The sequence below is a fragment of the Triticum urartu genome, chromosome 5A (genome assembly GCF_056163025.1).
Source record: "Triticum urartu cultivar PI428250 chromosome 5A, HENAU_Tu73, whole genome shotgun sequence".
NCBI lineage: Eukaryota > Viridiplantae > Streptophyta > Magnoliopsida > Poales > Poaceae > Triticum > Triticum urartu.
In genome coordinates, this window is record NC_141877.1 from 417,995,407 (window position 1) to 418,015,790 (window position 20,384).

The following is a 20,384-nucleotide window of genomic DNA, read 5'->3' on the forward strand; positions in this document are numbered from 1 at the left end:
AGATTTTATTCCGTTTGGACTCCGTTTGATATTCCGTTTCTTCGAAACAATGAAATAGGCAAAAAAACAGCAATTCTGGGCTGGGCCTCCAGTTAATAGGTTAGTCCCAAAAATAATATAAAAGTGGAAAATAAAGCCCAATATAGTCCAAAACAGTAGATGATATAGCATGGAGCAATAAAAAATTATAGATACATTGGAGACGTATCACTCTACCATGGCAGTCTACATGTCATCGGTGAACAGGTCACGGCGCACAGGTCACAACGAACAAGCCACCGGCGCACAGGTCCCTGGCATTCCAATCGTAGTGCACAGGTTTGGTGTCTTGCTTCCCGGATGAGACGGCAGGGCGGAGCCGGAGCTCGTTCATGACGCGGCCCGGGACTCGCTTCCCCCTTCATGGGGTACAGATCTTTGGTCAAACCAAAGTTTGCAGCGACATAGTACAAGACCGGTCCCTCCTTCGAGAGGTGCACCTACCGTGCCGAACAGGTCCTTGGCGTATAGGTCCACGACGTCGCTGACTTACGGGTCACCCTTCGGCGTAGCACCAGTCCAAGGCAATGCGGCCTCTACAACGCCACCTTTCCACGGCCTCGTGAGGCGGCCCCCTTTGCCTTGGCGGACCGTCGAATACTCGGCGTCTAGCCGAGACGTGGTGCCAACCACCTCGGCCACGCCCATGTGAGCGTGCGTTAGTTTTTACACTGACGCCGATCTCTCCAAACCATTACTCCCGCAAGGTGTAGCCCCTTGCACGCCCCGATGAAGTAACCGACCGTCGAGAAATCTAAGCCGAGCGCGACCTATGCTACCCGAACACCAACTACTCCAACACCGTCAAGACCGATGAGGCACGACGGCGAGGGTGGGAGCGGCCATCGCTAAGGACATTCTACATGCGGCGCGTGTACCGACGAGGACACGGGCTCTGTCGCCGCCCACACACACATCACCAGCTTCATGCATGGAGGACGCGAAGCGAAGATGATGAAGATGACCACATAGCTCAATCGGCGGTATCCCGCAGAGCAACCTGCGGGAGTAATTAGCCGGGAGCCTTTCGAGGCCCCGGGAACCAGGAGACCGCAATCGCCACAGTCAGGCTGGCCGCGCTAGTAGGCCACGGAGTGCATTTGTTTTCTTTACAGGATCTGGTAATTTTGTTTCTCCAATGAGATTAATGAAATACGTGTTTCCGTATCTTTTTCTTTGTGTACTACGGTACACTGGCACGCCTGCATATTTACATTTCCCTTTCCCGGTGCAAGAGAGAAATACGCTCCACTTCCCTTCTCGCAGAGTCCTTAGAGATTTTTCTCATGTCAAACAAATTGGCATGCCTAGTGGGACCTGGTTCTCCTCCCATCTTTGCTTCATTGTGGTCGTCGGAATCGTCTTTGCCCGTCTCCCATTCCTCATAGCATCCTACATGACAAGGCATCGGCGAGGACTTCCGTTGATCGAGATCCCTTTTCCTATATGTGGACTCTCGCATGGAGGCAACTCGGAGCCATTGGTGCTTGAGTTTGGATCAATGCCATCCATGAGCGTCATCGAGCTCGTTGACAAGGTCTACATGCACGAAGCTCAAGATCGTGCGAACTTCCAAACTATGCAATCAAAGAAGGCGCAAAGGTGGGAGGCCGCCAAGGCAAAGAAGGAGCATCGCAAGCTAATTCTCGAGGCACGTGTCATGTTGAAGGAGTCAACAAGGGCGGATATAAAAGGAGATGTGGAGGCGGCTCAACGCCTTCGCGCTAAGGCCGCCAACAGGCAGGCAAGAGCGGCGTCACATCACGCCCCTACACCATTTCCGCACTCGGAGCCTTCACGAACAGCACCCCGACGCACCGAGGTCGAGCTGCTTGAAGGTTTGGAGGCCATCGCCCAGAACTTGCGGAAACTCATGGCGAACGCACATTTGTCGGAAAGCCCGCACCCTCTTCGGAACTACAGTAGCAAGTATCGCAAGGTATAGTGACTCCACCAGCAGATTACCTCACGCCTTTCTCAGAGCATGGTGCCGAAGGAGGATTGGTCCCTCGGAGCAAGGGACTTGGCGGACAAGGTGTTCACTTACCAGAGCACCCAGGCCCCTCCGTACGACTTGTTCCTTGATGACTGGGCGTACGAGCCAACCAAGATCAAGCGGCTGGTGAGTTAGGCCATTATGAAGGAGTTCTGGAAGTGGCGTTCACACAAGGAGCCTATTCTATCGGGCCCTACAGTCTCCATCAACCTTGAAGATACTCGACGGGGGGCATGGGCGCCATGCCTCCACACTTCTGCGGTCGACGGACGATCTCTCACCAACGACAATAGGTTTTCTGTCCTTCGCCATGAAGCACCAGCGCCACGTGACGAAGACCTGTAGCGAGAATTTCGCCAACTCCAAGAGGAGATGAACAAAATCCAGAGGCGGCTACTTGATCCAACGGCACCAAGCACATCACCAACACAAGGTGTAGGTGGGACCGGGCGTCAAGCCCAGAGTCATCGCCCTCAACATGAGCGCCACACGTTGGCACCTCGACGACCACCGTCACCAACCCGACACTTTCAACAACGGAGGCATCCCAACATGCCCCCATGTTGGAACCGGTGGTCAAGACACCAAGATGAAGAAAGGAACACACGACCCATTCAACAGCGACCACGGGACCCTCCGCGACCAACGCTTCCACCACGGCCATCTTCTCCTCCCAGGCGGGGAGATTGTCCACAACTACATGCACTGATGGACAGGACTTCCTCATATGTGCGACGACCTGCACAACCACTTCTCCCCACGCCACCAGTGCCACTAAGGGCTGGCGGCATTCCGACGGATAACCAACGCAAGCGCGAGAGGCGCTGGAGAAACCGCCAAGTTCTATATAATAAACTCGAGGACTTAGTCCTTCGACACACCCAGGTATGTCTACGACCCGATGGCGCGGTCATTCAAGAAAATGACAGAATCAGGTTCCGCATCTCCCTCGACTTAGAGCGACACGAGCGGTATAACTACCTGCTCAGTCGTTTGGCGCCGAAACCGCGCAAGTCCTCCACAAGCAACGCATAGCAAAGGAGCAAGGAGATGCCTTCTTCATCCCTTCCCCCCAAAAATGGAGAATAGGTGAATGCGGCCATGACACCACCCCCATTGGAGGACCCGAAGACACCGCTCCCGTCGGCCACGCCGATGAACGACATTGAAGTAACCAAGCCTACGACCTCCATGAACAACGAAGCGGTTCCTGAGGCTACATCCAAGGCCGCTCTCCAACCAGACGCAACAGTTCCCATGAATCCTCCTCTTGTCCCCTCTGATAGCAGGTTGGACCAAGATGGGGAGGCTAACAAGCTTCATCATGAGGCAGACAAAGCAAATGAACCAGGTGAGAAGAACCTTGCTCTGTGCGGCACGCTAGGAGTGCAACCTAGTCAAGAGTCAAGCAATGGATGGCAGTGACCAATAGGAGGTGCTACACACGATGAAGGCTGAGCCCAAGATGGTTCGCTTGCTGGAGAAGGCCGGGATCACTCTTTGTCAAAACAATAGGATGCCTCCACCGCCGGCTTTATGTGAGGAATGGTGGAGACAAGCGGAAGCCCTCGTCAAGCAAAAAGGAAAGGCCCAACCAAAGTTTGGGCTTGGCTACACCGATCTCGACGCCCCTAGCGATGAAGGGAAGCTTGACCCCACGCCAACACCACAAGAACCAGAAGACGAAGGGCGGTCGATGCTAGAAGGAGACTTCTACAACACCAGCATGCCTTTCGGGTTGAAGAATGCTGGTGCAACATACCAGCATGCCATGACATGTGTCCTTGGCGATCTGACTCTCCCTGCAATGAAATGCTACACCTATGATGTCTCTACAGATGAAGGGGAGGAGCCCGACGGAGGAGCACGAGTCAACTGCCATGCCATGTCGGTCTCGTCGAGTGATGACTTCGACACTTCGCCCATCGTTCCTCATCAACAACACCCTGTCAACAGCGAGCCAAGTGCTGATGAGGAGTTCATCTCCACACCAGCACCCCAAGAACTCGAAGATGGGGGGCAGCCGACCATCGACGAGCTTGTCCAGGTCAACCTCGGGACTGAAGATGATCCACACCCACTTTTTTTAGCGCCACACTAACGAAAGAGGAGCGGGAAGAGTACCGAAGCTTCTTGATGGAGTACCGAGATTGCTTCTCCTGGAACTACAAGGAGATGCCGGGGTTGGACCCTCATGTCACCACCCACAAGCTGGCGATTGACCCACAATTTCGTCCTGTCAAGTAGCAACCGTGACGCTTGTGTCCGGAACTCAAAGGTAATGTCATCACTGAGGTAGACAAACTAATCGCTGCAGGTTTCATCAAATAGGTCAAGTATCCACGATGGCTCGCCAACATCGTCCTGGTGGAGAAGAAGAATGGGTAGATATGAATTTGCCAGGACTTCCATGACTTGAATCGAGCCTGCCCCAAAGATGACTTTCCCTTGCCGATCCCGGAGATAGTCGTCGACTCCACCACAGGACACGACGCACTATCCTTCATGGATGGTTCATCAGGCTACAACCGGATCCAGATGACGCCATCAACACCACTTTTAGGACCACGAAGGGCAACTTCTACTACATCGTCATGCTGTTCGGATTGAAGAATGCCGGCGCAATGTACCAGCGTGCCATGACATGCATTCTTGGTGATTTAATCCATCATCCGAGGGAGTGCTACATCGACGACATGGCGGTCAAGACCAAAGAACGCGAGCATCATCTAGATATCTTTGAGTGGTTTTTGAGCGGCTACGACAACACCAACTCAAGATGAACCCGTTGAAGTGTGCCTTTGGTGTTCAGTCGGGCCTCTTCCTCGGCTTTGTCATTCGTCATCGAGGCATAGAGATCGAGCCTAAGAAGATCAAGGCCATCATCTACATGCCACCACCCCAAGATCTCAAGGAGTTGAGGTCATTGCAGGGGAAGCTAGCGTACATCCGATGCTTCATCTCCAACCTCTCCGGACGCATCCAACCCTTCTCGAGCCTCATGAAGAAAGGAGCTCCGTTCGTGTGGGATGAGGGATACCAACGTGGCTTTGATGATATCAAAAGGTACCTCCTTAATCCACCTGTCTTGGCAGCTCCTGTAAAGGGGCGCCCACTCATTCTATACATTGCAGCACAGCCTACTTCGGTAGGTGCTTTGTTCGCCCAAAACTATGACGAAGGGAAGGAAGTGGCCTACTACTACTTGAGCCGCACCATGGTTGGGGCCGAGCGAAATTACTCTGCAATAGAGAAATTATGCCTGGCCCTAATCTTCACGTTGAAGAAGTTGAGGCACTACACAATGAAGCACCAAATCCAGCTCGTCGCAAGAGTGGACCCCGCAAGGTACGTGCTAAGTCAGCCCGCACTCATGGGGCGACTGGGAAAATGGGCGCTTCTCATGATGGAGTTCGATATCACCTTTGTCCCTCAGAAGGCGATCAAAGGGCAAGCCCTGGCGGAATTCCTCGTGGCACACCCAGTGCCAGATGATTCTCCTCTCATCACCAACCTTCCTGACAAGGAGGTCTTCACCGTCGACCTCAACACATCGTGGGAGCTCTACTTCGACGGCGCCTCCCGCATTGACGCTGATGCTGACGGAGCCCCAAGACGAAGGGCAGGTGCAGGTTTGGTGTTCAAGACGCCGCAAGGAGGGGTGATGTATCACTCATTTTCCCTCCTCAAAGAGGAATGCTCAAATCATGAAGTAGAGTATGAGGCGCTCATCTTTGGCCTTCTCTTGGCACTTTCCATGGAAGTCCGTTCCTTTCGGGCCTTTGGTGACTCCGAGCTCATTGTTCGTCAGGTCAACGACATCTATGAAGTTCGCAAGCCTGAACCGGTGTCGTACTACACTGCGGCCTGGAACCTCATGGAAAATTTTCAACATGTGGAAGTGCTCCATGTCCCGTGAAGCAAAAATGCACGTGCTGATGCCTTGGCAAAACTAGCGGCAGCATTGGTGCTCCCGGATAATAAAACCATGCAGGTAAATGTTGAAGAAAGGTGGCTCCTCCCAGTTGTTCTAGAGCTTATCCCGGCGGAGTACAAAGTCAACTCCATCATGACGAACGCCATGGAGGAAGACGAGTGGCTGCAACCCTTCCTCAACTACTTCAAGCATGGCAGTCTCCCCGACGACCCCGTCGCGAGACGCCAACTACAAGGACGACTTCCCTTTTATCTTTACGAAGCAAGTGTCCTTATATACAAGCGGTCTCATAGACAGGAGGTCCTACTTCGGTGCATCAGTCGAGGTGAAGCCGAGAAGATCCTCTAGGAGATGCACCATGGAGTCTGCGGCGGGCACCAAGGAGGAGCAAAGATGTATCATAGCATACGTCTTGCAGGATACTATTGGCCCGGCGTCATGGAGGACTGCCTTCGAGTCGCCAGGTCATGCCACAATTGTTAAGTACTTGGCGACTTCAAGCACCAGCCGCCGGTCCCGCTTCATCCTACAGTTCCCTCTTGGCCATTTGATGCTTGGGGAATCGACGTCATCGGCCTCATTGACCCTTCATCATCCAGGGGCATCGTTTCATCCTCGTCGTGATGGACTACTTCTCCAAATGGGTGGAAGCCGTTCCACTACGGGAGGTGAAGAGCGACAACGTCATCAAGTTCCTAGAGCAAAATATCATATATCCTTTGGGATTCCACACCGCATCACCTCTGACAATGCCAAGGCATTCAAGTCCAACAAGATGTACACGTTCATGGAGAAGTACAAGATCAAGTGGAACTACTCCACCGGCTACTACCCTCAAGCCAACGGGGCGATCGAAGCCTTCAACAAGACGCTCAGCAAGATACTCAAGAAGACGGTGACAAAAACACAAGAGAGACTGGCATGATCGTCTCTTCGAGTCCTTATGGGCGTACCGCATTACAGTCCGTACCCCGACACAGGCTACTCCATTCTCTCTCGTTTATGGGAGTGAAGCCGTACTGTAACTGGAACTCCAGCTACCCTCTTTACGGGTGTCTCTCCAGGAAGGACTCAACCAAGATGAACAGGTACAACTTCGTTTCCAGGAGCTCGACGCCCTTGAAGAGGAGCGACTTCATGCCCTGCAAAACCTGGAGCTCTACCGCCAGAACATGGTGAGAGCCTATGACAAGTTCGTCAAGCAGCGCGTATTCTGGAAGGGCGGGTTGGTCCTCGTGCTCCGTCGACCCATTGTCATCACGCACAAGACGAAGGGGAAGTTCGAGCCAAAATGGGAAGGACCATATGTCGTCGAGAAAGTCTATGACAGGGGTGCATACTAGCTGGTTGATTCCCAGGGAGCCCGGCCTATGCCTCCAATCAACAGAAGGTTCCTTAAAAAATATTTTCTTAAAATGTTGCCTTTTTTACGTTGGGGAGACCCTTTTCAGTGGGTTATCGGATCCATGATGCACTCTTCATTACATGTTGTGGATATTTTCTTGGTCTCCTTAGTTTTAATGGACTCAGTCCAACAACAACAAAAACTAGCTTTCACCTACCATGTCATTCTGTTGATTGAAGTTTTGGCTACCCTAGGACTTGTCAGAGGGTGGCACAATGTGTCAAGTTGCAGGCAGAGCGGCTCCTACACCCACAATGCACGACAAGTATCAGGCATATGCTTCCAGAGGCTGTGGAGATGATTACTTGGGCACTTCTGAGTGCTGAGACTCCGTGTCCTTCATGTTTCCTGTCATGCTTCGTGTTCATAGAGGCTCGCATCCTAGGGGAGGCTATAGGAAAAGATCATGGTGCTACCTGGCCCAATGCAGGTTGGTTCGGTGCATAGCCACATGACAACCTTGGGGTACGCCACCAAAAGCTCCAGATAAAATGCCAGAGGGTTTTCTTAGTCCACAGAGGTGAACACGTGCCTTCCAAGTTCTTAAGGTGGGTCTTCGAAAAGTCATGGAAGAAGAATCCTCAAGAAGTGCAAGCAAAATCCACAAAAGTGCAAGCAAGTTCACAAAGTCTATGGCCAATCAATCAATCCGCACACAAAAAAATCCTAAATCTCCAAGAAGCAATCAAAAAATCACCAAGAGTCCAAGAAGTAGTCAAGTTGTCCCAAGCAATACGGGACTCACTAGAACGAAGGCGGAAGGTAGATGTTCACCACCCCTCAATAAGGCATGAAGAAAAATCGCCAAGCTGTTCTCCCAAAACCATCTACCCTGAACCTACCATACCCAAGTCTCTGGGTTCATGAGGCATGCGTAGTGGGCATGGTGGGCTGTGGGGCCCCTCCGCATGATGATGGGCTAGAATATGAATTTCTGTTGCCTCTCGGAAGCATCCCGAAACATGGCGTCTTCATACACATACACCGAGGCTTATGCAGTTGTTGAGTTGTAATCTTCATGGTATTTCGACGACTCTCGATGACAAGTCCTTTGGTAGCCTTCTCGGATGTCACACCTATAGCTGGTGTATAACGGGAAAGCCAACATTAAAAAAAACAACCAAACCTCCCTTTTTCTCTTGGTTCACTTTGTTTTGTTGGGTGTTTCTAGTTGTTGCACTCCCCCAACGTCTTTTGCAGCCAATGAAGAGGTACTTCTCGGTGTTGCCGATGACAACCTAACGTCGAGTACTCTACACCAACCAACATCGCAGGGCGTCCGGGGCAACCAACCCGTACGCCATGAACGTCGACGATATCCCGACTTCAAACCTCTACACCGACCTACACCATGTTCGCATGGTGGCAGAAATACCCATGCGTGCATGGCGGCGCCGATGACATCCCGACGACCAATCACCTACACCAACATGAATGGTGAGCACCGGAAGGCGACACTTGCATGCTCCTAAGGGTGGTGCCGATGTCACTCCGGTACCCCGTCTCCAACAACAATGAAGCTTGGGGGCAACATCACCCCTTGATCATCCATAAGGCCGATGGCGTCCCGGCATACCATCAAAATTGCCCCGCCATGCCATGGCAACACACTATCCAAGGTGTAAGTGAGTTGTCGATGGCCTACCGACGCCTCACCTACATCATCACTGGAAGATCACGGGAGTAGTGCAATGCGCCAGTGCGGCTAGCATGAATCTGTGAAACCCTTCGATCTAGTCGGCTGACACCGCAACAGCTAGGCGGTCGCGACTAGGTCGATAAAACTTCTCCAAAATGTGGCATGGTGTTGCACTGCAGAATGGAGGTAAGCTGAGATCGCTTCGTTGATAGGCGCCATAGCAGCTACATGGCCCAACAAGTTGTCTCAGAAAGCGGAAGGATCTACCCGCGTTATCTTTAAATAAAAAAACACCAAGGCTGCAAGTAAATTGCGCCCAGCGGTCGAACATTTTTAGCAAGTCAAGTTTGATCGCTTCGCGCTCGAACTCAACTTGGCGAGGGGGCATTTGTTCGACGAGAATTTGTGGCGCCAAAGTATCTATGAGCACGAGTATATATCATAGTGTTTTTTCATAGAATCAAAGGAAGAATGACTTTGGTAGTATTTGATATGCACACGTACAAATAAAAACTTTCTCCACGTTCGGTGGCCATAGTTCATGCATGTGAACTTGAGCCTGATGCATGCATGCGTTGCATGCTAATTAGCTTTCTCAATCACAAATATATTATTTAAATATTCCATCCAGCCCTCTAATCTGCCTGACACGTTGTTTAAAGTGTGTTGACAACTCGGTTGCTTATCTTTTGAAGCCACATGCATGCGTCTTGCTTGGGCCTGTCTAACAGCCAGCAAAATACATGATAAATCGAGTACGTCTGGTTGGTAGCAATTGGATAAGAATGCACCTTAAGCTCACGGTTTGAATGGATTATCATCACCTCCGTGTATCTTGCGAGCGATGCGTTCATCTAACAGAAAACTGGCGGCGGCCTACGCTGCACCACCGCATCATCCAGCCCTAGCTCCTTGCCTATATAAAGGCAGAACTCCACGACATGAGGACGAGGCACGGAGGCACGCACGCGTAGACGCCACCGCCCTTCACATCCATGCACGATCAGAGAGGAAGGACTCACGCATGCACACATCAATCACACAGAAAACACAGTACCTGACACCACGTGAGACGATGCCGGTGTGCACGGAGAGGAGGCCGGCGTTCATAAATCTACACCGGCGTGCACGGAGAGGAGGCCGGCGTTCATCCATCTACACACAAGGGACCTCCGCGTCATCGACATGAACATCAAGTTCACTTTTCCGGATGGTGAGATGATCGTCTAACTTTTCTCTTGTCTCTCTCCTTCACATGCAGCATGCATGCACCACGCCGAGGATACGTGTCGGTCACCTGAGATGATGCTCGTGTGATCCCATCGCCGCCTCCGGAGACGACTTCACCGGAACAGAAAACTACATTGGTACCGTCGGAGTTAGTCTACACGAAGTCTTTCTCTTTTAGGTGTTATATTTTTGGCTGAAGATGACTTGGGAGCAGCCGGAGCTCGCAAAGACGCAGCCCAACCGCTAGCCCCAGTGCTCTATCATGGCAGTCTACATGTCACCAGGGAACAGGTCACGACGCACAGGTCACAACGAACGGGCCCACCGGTGCACAGGTCCATGGCGTTCCGATCACGATGCACAGGTTTGGTGTCTTGCTTCCCGGATGAGACGGCGGGGCGGAGCCGGAGCTCGGTGATGACGTGGCCCGGGACTCGCTTCCCCCTTCATTGCGTACAGATCTTTTGTCAAATCAAAGTTTGCAGCGACACAGTACAAGATCGGTCCCTCCTTCGAGAGGTGCACCTATCGTGGCGAACAGGTCCTTGGCGTACAGGTCCATGGTGTCGCCGGCGTACAGGTCACCATCTGGCATAGCACCAGTCCAAGGCGACGCGGACTCTACAATGCCACCTTTCCACGGCCTTGTAAGGCGTCCCCCTTTGTCTTGGTAGACCGCCGAATACTCGGCGTCTAGCCGAGACGAGGTGCCAACCACCTCGGCCACGCCCATCTAAGCGCGTGTTCGTTTTTACACTAACAGCAATCTCCCCAAACCATTACTCCCGCAAGGTGTAGGCCCTTGCACACCCCGATGAAGTAACCGGCCGTCGAGAAATCTAAGCCAAGTGTGACCCATGCTACCCCAACACCAACTACTCCAACACCATCAAGACCGACGAGGCACGACAGCGAGGGCGGGTGCGGCCATCGCTAAGGCCACGCTACATGCAGCGCGTGTATCGACAAGGACACGGGCTGTGCCGCCGCCCACACACACATCACCATCATCATGCATGGAGGACGCGAAGCAAAGACGACGAAGACGACCACATAGCTCAATCGGAGGTATGCCGCGGAGCAACCGCAGGAGTAATTAATCGGGAACCTTCCGAGGCCCCGGGAACCAGGAGACCGCACTCGCCACAGTCAGGCTAGCCGTGCTAGTAGGCCACAGAGCGCATTTGTTTTCTTTACGGGATCTCATAATTTTGTTTCTCCAATGAGATTAATGAAATACTCGTTTGCCGTATTGTTTTCTTTGTGTACTACGGTACACTGGCATGCCCGCATATTTACATTTCCCTTTCCCGGCGCAAGAGAGAAATACACTCCCCTTCCCTTCTCGCGGAGTCCTTAGAGATTTTTCTCGTGTCAAACAAGCTCTAGTGCATCCGTTGCATAGCAACCCTACTCACTCACATTGATATCTATTGATGGGCATCACCATAGCCCGTTGATGCGCCTAGTTGATGTGAGACTATCTTCTCCTTTTTGTCATATCCACAACCACCATTCTATTCCACCTTTAGTGCTATGTCCATGGCTCACGCTCATGTATTGTGTGAAGATTAAAAAAGTTTGAGAACATCAAAAGTATGAAAATTTTGCTTGGCTTGTCATCAGGGTTGTGCATGATTTAAATATTTTCAGTGATGGAGATAAGCATAGCCAGACTATATGATTTTATAGGGATAGCTTTCTTTGGCCATGTTATTTTGAGAAGACATGATTGCTTTATTAGTATGCTTGAGGTATTATTATTTTTATGTCAATATAAACTTTTATTTTGAACCTTTCGGATCTGAACATTCATGCCACAATAAAGAAAAATTACATCGATAATTATGTAGATAGCATTCCACATCAAAAATTATGTTTTTATTATTTACCTACTCGAGGACGAGGAGGAATTAAGCTTGGGATGCTTGATACGTCTTCAACATATCTATAATTTTTTATTGTTCCATGCTATTATATTATCTGTTTTGTATGTTTAATGGGCTTTAATATGCTCTTTTATATTATTTTGGGACTAACCTTTTAACCGAAGGCCCAGTGCCAGTTTCTGTTTTTTTGCCTATTTTAGAGTTTCGGAGAAAAGGAATACCAAACGGAATCCAAACGGAATGAAACCTTCGCGTGATCTTTTTTGGACCGAAAGCAAACCAGAAGACTTGGAGTTGATGTCTCGAACACCACGAGGCGGCCACGAGGCAGGAGGGCACACTCCCCACCCTCGTGGGCCCCTTGTTGCTCCACCAACGTACTTCTTCCACCTATATATACTCTTATACCCTAGATCGATCGCAGAGAGCCACAAAACCACTTTTCCACTACCGCAACCTTCTGTACCCGTGAGATCCCATCTTGGGGCCTTTTCCGGTGATCTGCCGGAGGGGCAATCGATCATGGAGGGCTTCTACATCAACACCATAGCCTCTCTAATGAAGCGTGAGTAGTTTACCACAGACCTCTAGGTCCATAGTTATTAGCTAGATGGCTTCTTCTCTCTCTTTGATTCTCAATACAAAGTTCTCCTTAATGTTCTTGGAGATCTATTCAATGTAATACTCTTTTGCGGTGTGTTTGCCGAGATCCAATGAATTGTGAGTTTATGAACAATATTATCTATGAATATTATTTGGTTCTTCTCTGAATTCTTATATGCATGATTTGATGTCTTTGCAAATCTCTTCGAATTATCGGTTTAGTTTGGCCTACTAGATTGATCTTTCTTGCAATGGGAGAAGTGCTTAGCTTTGGGTTCAATTTTGCGGTGTCCTTTCCCAGTGACAGTAGGGGCAGCAAGGCACGTATTGTATTGTTCCCATCGAGGATAAAAAGATGGGGTTTATATCATATTGCTTGAGTTTATCCCTCTACATCATGTCATCTTGTTTAAAGCGTTACTCTGTTCTTATGAACTTAATACTCCCTCCATTTTTGTGTACAAGGCCACTATCAAAAATACATATTGCATCTATACAAGGCCACCAACACAAAACGAGGCAAGAATTAATGATCCTTCCTCATATAAGCAAACCAGTTTAATGCGTGCATGCATGCTGTGATAATGACACTAGCTACTTTCTGCTAGACGTTCGCTCATCTCCTATTCATTGCTTGCATCCGCTCTTCTCCTTCTTCCTTCCTCGTCCATTCCATCTTCTTCTCTTCTCCTATGGCTAGTGGAGGCAGTGGCAGCGGAGGCTGGGCTACAAGTGGCGATGGCAGCAAGTCACACGCAGGCTGCCGCTCGGTTTCAAGCAGCAGCGGGCACTGGGCTGCAGGCCACGGCGGCTCTGTTTCAAGCGGCGGAGGACAGGAAGCTGCAGGCGACGGCGGCTACATTTCAAGCGGGGTCGACGGCTGGGCTGCAAGCGGCAGTCGCAGCTTTGTTTCAAGCGTCGGAGACGGCCGGGCTGCAGGCAATGACATGGCAGCCATAGCCGCCGTCCACCACGACGAGTTTGACTTCATCACCGGCCTTATCGACTCTGACGCAGAGACAGAAGACCAGCAGCTAGGCGCCGTCGATGTACAGTTGTCGGAGAAGATGCCACCATGGAGCATGCGATCTCTGAGTGCATTAGGAAGGTGGCTTGACGTAGAGAAGGGGACCGAACATGCACAGGTTCTGCTGGCCGGAGACCTCGTTGGCATGGAAGACGACCTTGATAACTATGAGGAGGAAGAAGGTGTCTTCGTTGACGACGTAACAGAGATGTATCCACCCCAAGTGGTACATATTCCGGACTCCGAAAACTAAGACCGGCGAGGTGAGTATGCACCTGATACATTTGACCCGGATACGGTAGTGCCGGATTCCATTGATATTGAGCTCCTAGATGAGAAGTAGTCTCCTCTTTCATGTCTTCGATCATTGTGTTGTCAAGTTTGAAGTATGATTCCATTGTTGGATTATGAACTGTGCTACTCTTCCTTTAATCTTGCGTTGTTCAAGTTATGAGTCATGTTTTAGTCTTGTGGATTTATGAACATTGCTACTCTTGTTTAAGTGTGACGACTAAGTGTGATAATGGAGTACAAAAAAGTTGAATCTGAATGGTAAAACAGGTCAGTGTTTGGCGCCCGCGAACCTTTGGAAAAGATGGCGCGGACGAGAAAAAGATGGCGCGGGCGAGAATATGCAAAAAAATGGCGCGGACGAGCAAAAGATGGCGCGGGCAAGTATTTGCAGCCCGTTTTTCGGACGTCCAATGCATGCTCTGCATGGCTGCATGCAACGAGTGAAAGCGGCGGGAGAGAGAGAGAGAGAGAGTTGTGCGCGGGATTAAAAATTGTTGTTCGCCACCTGAAGGATTGCATGCGGGGTGTTAATGTTCACGGTAAACGAAAAGAAGAGTTGGATGGCAAAGCACACATTAAATTCTACCTAGGTACATGTAATCTGAGATAGTGGCCTTGTATACAAAAATGGAGGGAGTACTCTAGATGCATGCTGGATAGCGGTCAATGTGTGGAGTAACAGTAGTAGATGCAGAATCATTTCGATCTACTTGACATGGACATGATGCCTATATTCATGATCATTCCCTAGATATTCTCATAACTATGCGCTTTTCTATCAATTGCTCGGCAATAATTTGTTCACCCACCGTAATACATGCTATCTTGAGAGAAGCCACTAGTGAAACCTATGGCCCCCGGGTCTCTTTCTTATTATATTGCATCTCTTTTATTTACATCGCATCTCGTTTACTATTTTGCAATCTTTACTTTCCAATCTATACAACAAAAATACCAAAAATATTTACTTTACTATCTTTATCAGATCTCACTTTTGCGAGTGACCATGAAAGGATTGACAACCCCTTTATCGCGTTGGTTGCAAGGTTCCTGATTGTTTGTGCAGGTACTAGGTTGTAACGCCCTGGACACATCCGCCGGTGGTCGTTACTCCTGGCGGGATCTAGACTGGCCTCACAGATCAATACTAGTCTTTTCTGCGCACTTTGTCCTCACTCATGCGCACCCGGGAGCAACTTCCCGGTCGGTCACCCATCCCGACACTACTCCAAGCTGAGCACGCTTAACTTTGGAGTTCTGTCCGAATGGGCTCCCGGAAAAGAAGGAATTCCTTATTGATATGAGTAGTCTATCATCCCTAATAAGCCAGGCTATCACATACATCCCCACTCAGAGGAATTGATGTCCTCGTTGGGCCACAGGAACGTTCCCTCTTGGCACATACGTCTGTGCTTCCAGTCCAGTACATGTGCCATGCCGTGTGCCACGACGGGTCACAAACATCATGAACAACATGACCACACACCTGTCCGCAACCATCCGTGTAACCGTGAGGGTCAGCACTGATACCAACTTGTAACGCCCCGGACACACCCGCCGGTGGTCGTTACTCCTGGCGGGATCTAGACTGGCCCCACAGATCAATACTAGTCTTTTCTGCGCACTTTGTCCTCACTCATGCGCACCCGGGAGCAACTTCCCGGTCGGTCACCCATCCCGACACTACTCCAGGCTGAGCACGCTTAAATTTGGAGTTCTGTCCAAATGGGCTCCCGGAAAAGAAGGAATTCCTTATTGATATGAGTAGTCTATCATCCCTAATAAGCCAGGCTATCACATAGGTGACTTGTGCGTTGTCTCCTACTGGATAGATACCTTGGTTCTAAAAAACTGAGGGAAATACTTACGCTACTTTGTTGCATCAACCTTTCCTCTTCAATGGAAAACCAACGCATGCTCAAGAGGTAGCAGCTATGTACTCCGCTTCACACGTAGATCCCGCCATGACGCTGTGCTTACAACTGCACCAACTGACAGCTCCACCATTCAATAAAAATACATATCCGGTTTGTGACTTAGAGTCATCCGGATCAGTGTCAAAGCTTGCATCGACGTAACCATTTACGACGAGCTCTTTATCACCTCCATAAATGATAAAAGTATCCTTAGTCTTTTTCAGGTATTTCAGGAATTTCTTGACCACTGTCCAATGATCCACTCCTGGATTACTTTGGTACCCCCCTGCTAAACTAATAGCAAGGCACACATTAGGTCTGGTACACAGCATTGCATACATGATAGAACCTATGGCTGAGGCATAGGGAATGACTTTCATTTCCTCTCTATCTTCTGCAGCGGTCGGGCATTGAGTTTGACTCAACTTCACACCTTGCAACACAAGCAAGAACCCTTTCTTTGACTAATCCATTTTGAACTTCTTCAAAACTTTATCAAGGTATGTGATTTGTGAAAGTCCAATTAAGCATCTTGATCTATCTCTAAAGATCTTGATGCCCAATATATAAGCAACTTCACCGAGGTCTTTGGTTGCAAAATTCTTATTCAAGTATCCTTTTATGCTATTCAGAAATTCAGTGTCATTTCCAATCAACAATATGTCATCCATTTGCCAAATTTCATAATATCAGAAATGCTACAGAGCTCCCACTCACTTTCTTGTAAATACAGGCTTCTCCAAAAGTCTGTATAAAACCATATGCTTTGATCACACTATCAAAGCGTATATCCCAACTCCGAGAGGCTTGCACCAGTCCATAAATGGGTCGCTGGAGCTTGCACACTTTGTTAGCACCTTTTGGATCGACAATACCTTTTGGTTGCATCATATACAACTCTTCTTTAAGATATCCATTAAGGAATGAAGTTTTTACATCCATTTGCCAAATTTCATAATCATAAAATGCGGCAATTGCTAACATGATTTAGACAGACTTACGCATCGCTACGGGTGAGAAGGTCTCATCGTAGTCAACTCCTTGAACTTGTCAAAAACCTTTCGCAACAAGTCGAGCTATGTAGACAGTAACATTACCGTCAGGGTCAGTCTTCTTCTTGAAGATCCATTTATTCTTTATGGCTTGCCGATCATCGGGCAAGTCAACCAAAGTCCACACTTTGTTCTCATACATGGATCCCATCTCAGATTTCATGGCCTCAAGCCATTTTGTGGAATCTGGGCTCATCATCGCTTCCTCATAGTTCGTAGGTTCGTCATGGTCAAATAACATGACCTCTAGAACAGGATTACCGTACCACTCTGGTGCGGATCTTGCTCTAGTTGACCTACGTTGTTTGGTAGTAACTTGATCAGAAGTTTCATGATCATCATCATTAGCTTCCTCACTATTGGTGTAGGAATCACTGGAACTGATTTCTATGATGAACTACTTTCCAATAAGGGACAAGGTACAATTACCTCATCAAGTTCTACTTTCCTCCCACTCACTTCTTTCGAGAGAAACTCCTTCTCTAGAAAGGATCCATTCTTAGCAACGAATATCTTGCCTTCGGATATGTGATAGAAGGTGTACCCAGCAGTCTCCTTTGGGTATCCTATGAAGACACATTTCGCCGATTTGGGTTCGAGCTTATCAGGTTAAATCTTTTTCACATAAACATCACAGCCCCAAACTTTAAGAAACGACAACTTGGCTTTCTTGCCAAACCACAGTTCATATGGTGTCGTCTCAACGGATTTCGATGGTGCCCTATTTAACGTGAATGCAGCCGTCTCTAAAGCATAACCCCAAAATGATAGCGGTAAATCAGTAAGAGACATCATAGATCATACCATATCTAATAAAGTACGATTACGACGTTCAGACACGCCATTACGCTGTGGTGTTCCAGGTGGCATAAGCTGTGAAACTATTCCACATTGTTTCAAATGAAGACCAAACTCATAACTCAAATATTCACCTCCACGATCAGATCATACAAACTTAATTTTCTTGTTACAATGATTTTCCACTTCACTCTGAAATTCTTTGAACTTTTCAAATGTTTCAAACTTATGTTTCATCAAGTAGATATACCCATATCTGCTCAAATCATCTGTGAAGGTTAGAAAATAATGATACCCGCCGCAAGCATCAACACTCATCGAACCGCATACATTAGTATGTATTATTTCAAATAAGTCTATTGCTCGCTCCATTGTTCCGAGAACAGAGTCTTAGTCATCTTGCCCATGAGGCATGGTTCACAAGCATCAAGTGATTCATAATCAAGTGATTCCAAAAGCCCATCAGCATGGAGTTTCTTCATGCGCTTTACACCAATATGACCTAAACAGCAGTGCCACAAATAAGTTGCACTATCATTATTAAACTTATATCTTTTGGCTTCAATACTATGAATATGTGTATCACTACTATCGAGATTCAATAAAAATAGACCACTCATAAAGGGTGCATGACCATAAAAGATATTACTCATATAAATAGAACAACAATTATTCTCTGATTTAAATGAATAACCGTCTCGCATCAAACAAGATCCAGATATAATGTTCATGCTTAACGCTAACACCAAATAACAATTATTCAGGTCTAAAACTAATCCCGAAGGTAGATGTAGAGGTAGCGTGCCGACCGCGATCACATCGACTTTGGAACCATTTCCCATGCGCATCCAATCTTCGCTTAATCCATAGCCCTTGTTTAAAGTTGCAAATATGAGCAACATAACTAGTATCAAATACCAAGGCGCTACTGCGAGCATTAGTAAGGTACACATTAATAACATGTATATCAAATATATCTTTCACTTTGCCATCCTTCTTATCTGCCAAATACTTCAGGCAGTTCCGCTTCCAGTGACCAGTCCCTTTGCAGTAGAAGCACTTAGTCTCAGGCTTAGGTCCAGACTTGGGCTTCTTCACTTGAGCAGCAACTTGCTTGCCATTCTTCTTGAAGTTCCCCTTCTTCCCTTTGCCATTCTTCTTGAAACTAATGGTCTTGTTAACCATCAACACTTGATGCTCCTTCTTGATTTCTACCTCTGCAGCCTTTAGCATTGCCAAGAGCTCAGGAATTGCCTTATCCATCCCTTGCATATTATAGTTCATCACGAAGCTCTTATAGCTTGGTGGCAGTGATTGAAGAACTCTTTCAATGACACTATCATCAGGAATATTAACTCCTAGTTGAGTCAAGTGGTCGTGGTACCTAGACATTCTGAGTATATGTTCACTGACAGAACTATTCTCCTCCATTTTGCAGCTGTAGAACTTATTGGAGACTTCATATCTCTCAATCCGGGCATTTGTTTGAAATATTAACTTCAACTCCTGGAACATCTCATATGATCCATGACATTCAAAACGTCCTTGAAGTCCCAATTCTAAGCCATAAAGCATGGCACACTGAACTATCGAGTAGTCATCAGCAGCAGGCCTAGCACCTAGCGGTGCTTCCAGGATGTAATTTTGTTGTGCAGTAATGAGGATAATCCTCAAGTTATGGACCCAGTCCGTGTAGTTTCTACCATCATCTTTCAACTTAGCTTTCTCTAGGAACACATTAAAATTTAATGGAACAGTAACACAGGCCATTTATCTACAACAGCATAGATATGCATAATACTATCAGGTACTAAGTTCATGATAAATTAAAGTTCAATTAATCATATTACTTAATAACTCCCACTTATATAGACATCCCTGTAATCATCTAAGTGATCACGTCATCCATATCAACTAAACCATGTCCGATCATCATGTGAGATGGAGTAGTTTTCAATGGTGAACATCACTATGTTGATCATATCTACTATATGATTCACGCTCGACCTTTCGGTCTCAGTGTTCCGAGGCCATATCTGCATATGCTAGGCTCGTCAAGTTTAACCCGAGTATTCTGCGTGTGCAAAACTGGTTTGCACCCGTTGTATGTGAACGTAGAGCTTATCACACCCGATGATCACGTGGTGTCTCGGCAGGACGAACTATAGCAACGGTGCATACTTAGGGAGAACACTCATATCTTGAAATTCAGTGAGAGATCATCTTATAATGCTACCGCCGTACTAAGCAAAATAAGGTGCATAAAGGATAAACCTCACATGCAATCAAAATAAGTGATATGATATGGCCATCATCATCTTGTGCCTTTGATCTCCATCTCCAAAGCACTGCCATGATCACCATCGTCACCGGCTTGACACCTTGATCTCCATCGTAGCATCGTTTGCCGTCTCGCCAACTATTGCTTCTACGACTATCGCTACCGCTTAGTGATAAAGTAAAGAAATTACATGGCGATTGCATTTCATACAGTAAAGCGACAACCATATGGCTCCTGCCAGTTGCCGATAACTGTTACAAAACATGATCATCTCATAT

At 48.1% G+C, this 20,384-nt stretch overlaps 1 protein-coding gene across 1 annotated transcript; it reads left to right on the forward strand.

Annotated features, from left to right (window-relative positions):
- The first annotated feature begins 6,759 nt into the window (after nucleotides 1-6,759).
- LOC147971679 (uncharacterized) lies at nucleotides 6,760-7,315 on the forward strand. Its single transcript, XM_087524076.1, has 2 exons — nucleotides 6,760-6,867; nucleotides 7,037-7,315. Exons 1-2 carry the CDS (start codon nucleotides 6,760-6,762, stop codon nucleotides 7,313-7,315), a joined length of 387 nt encoding a protein of 128 aa, XP_087380202.1.
- Nucleotides 7,316-20,384: the final 13,069 nt, after the last annotated feature.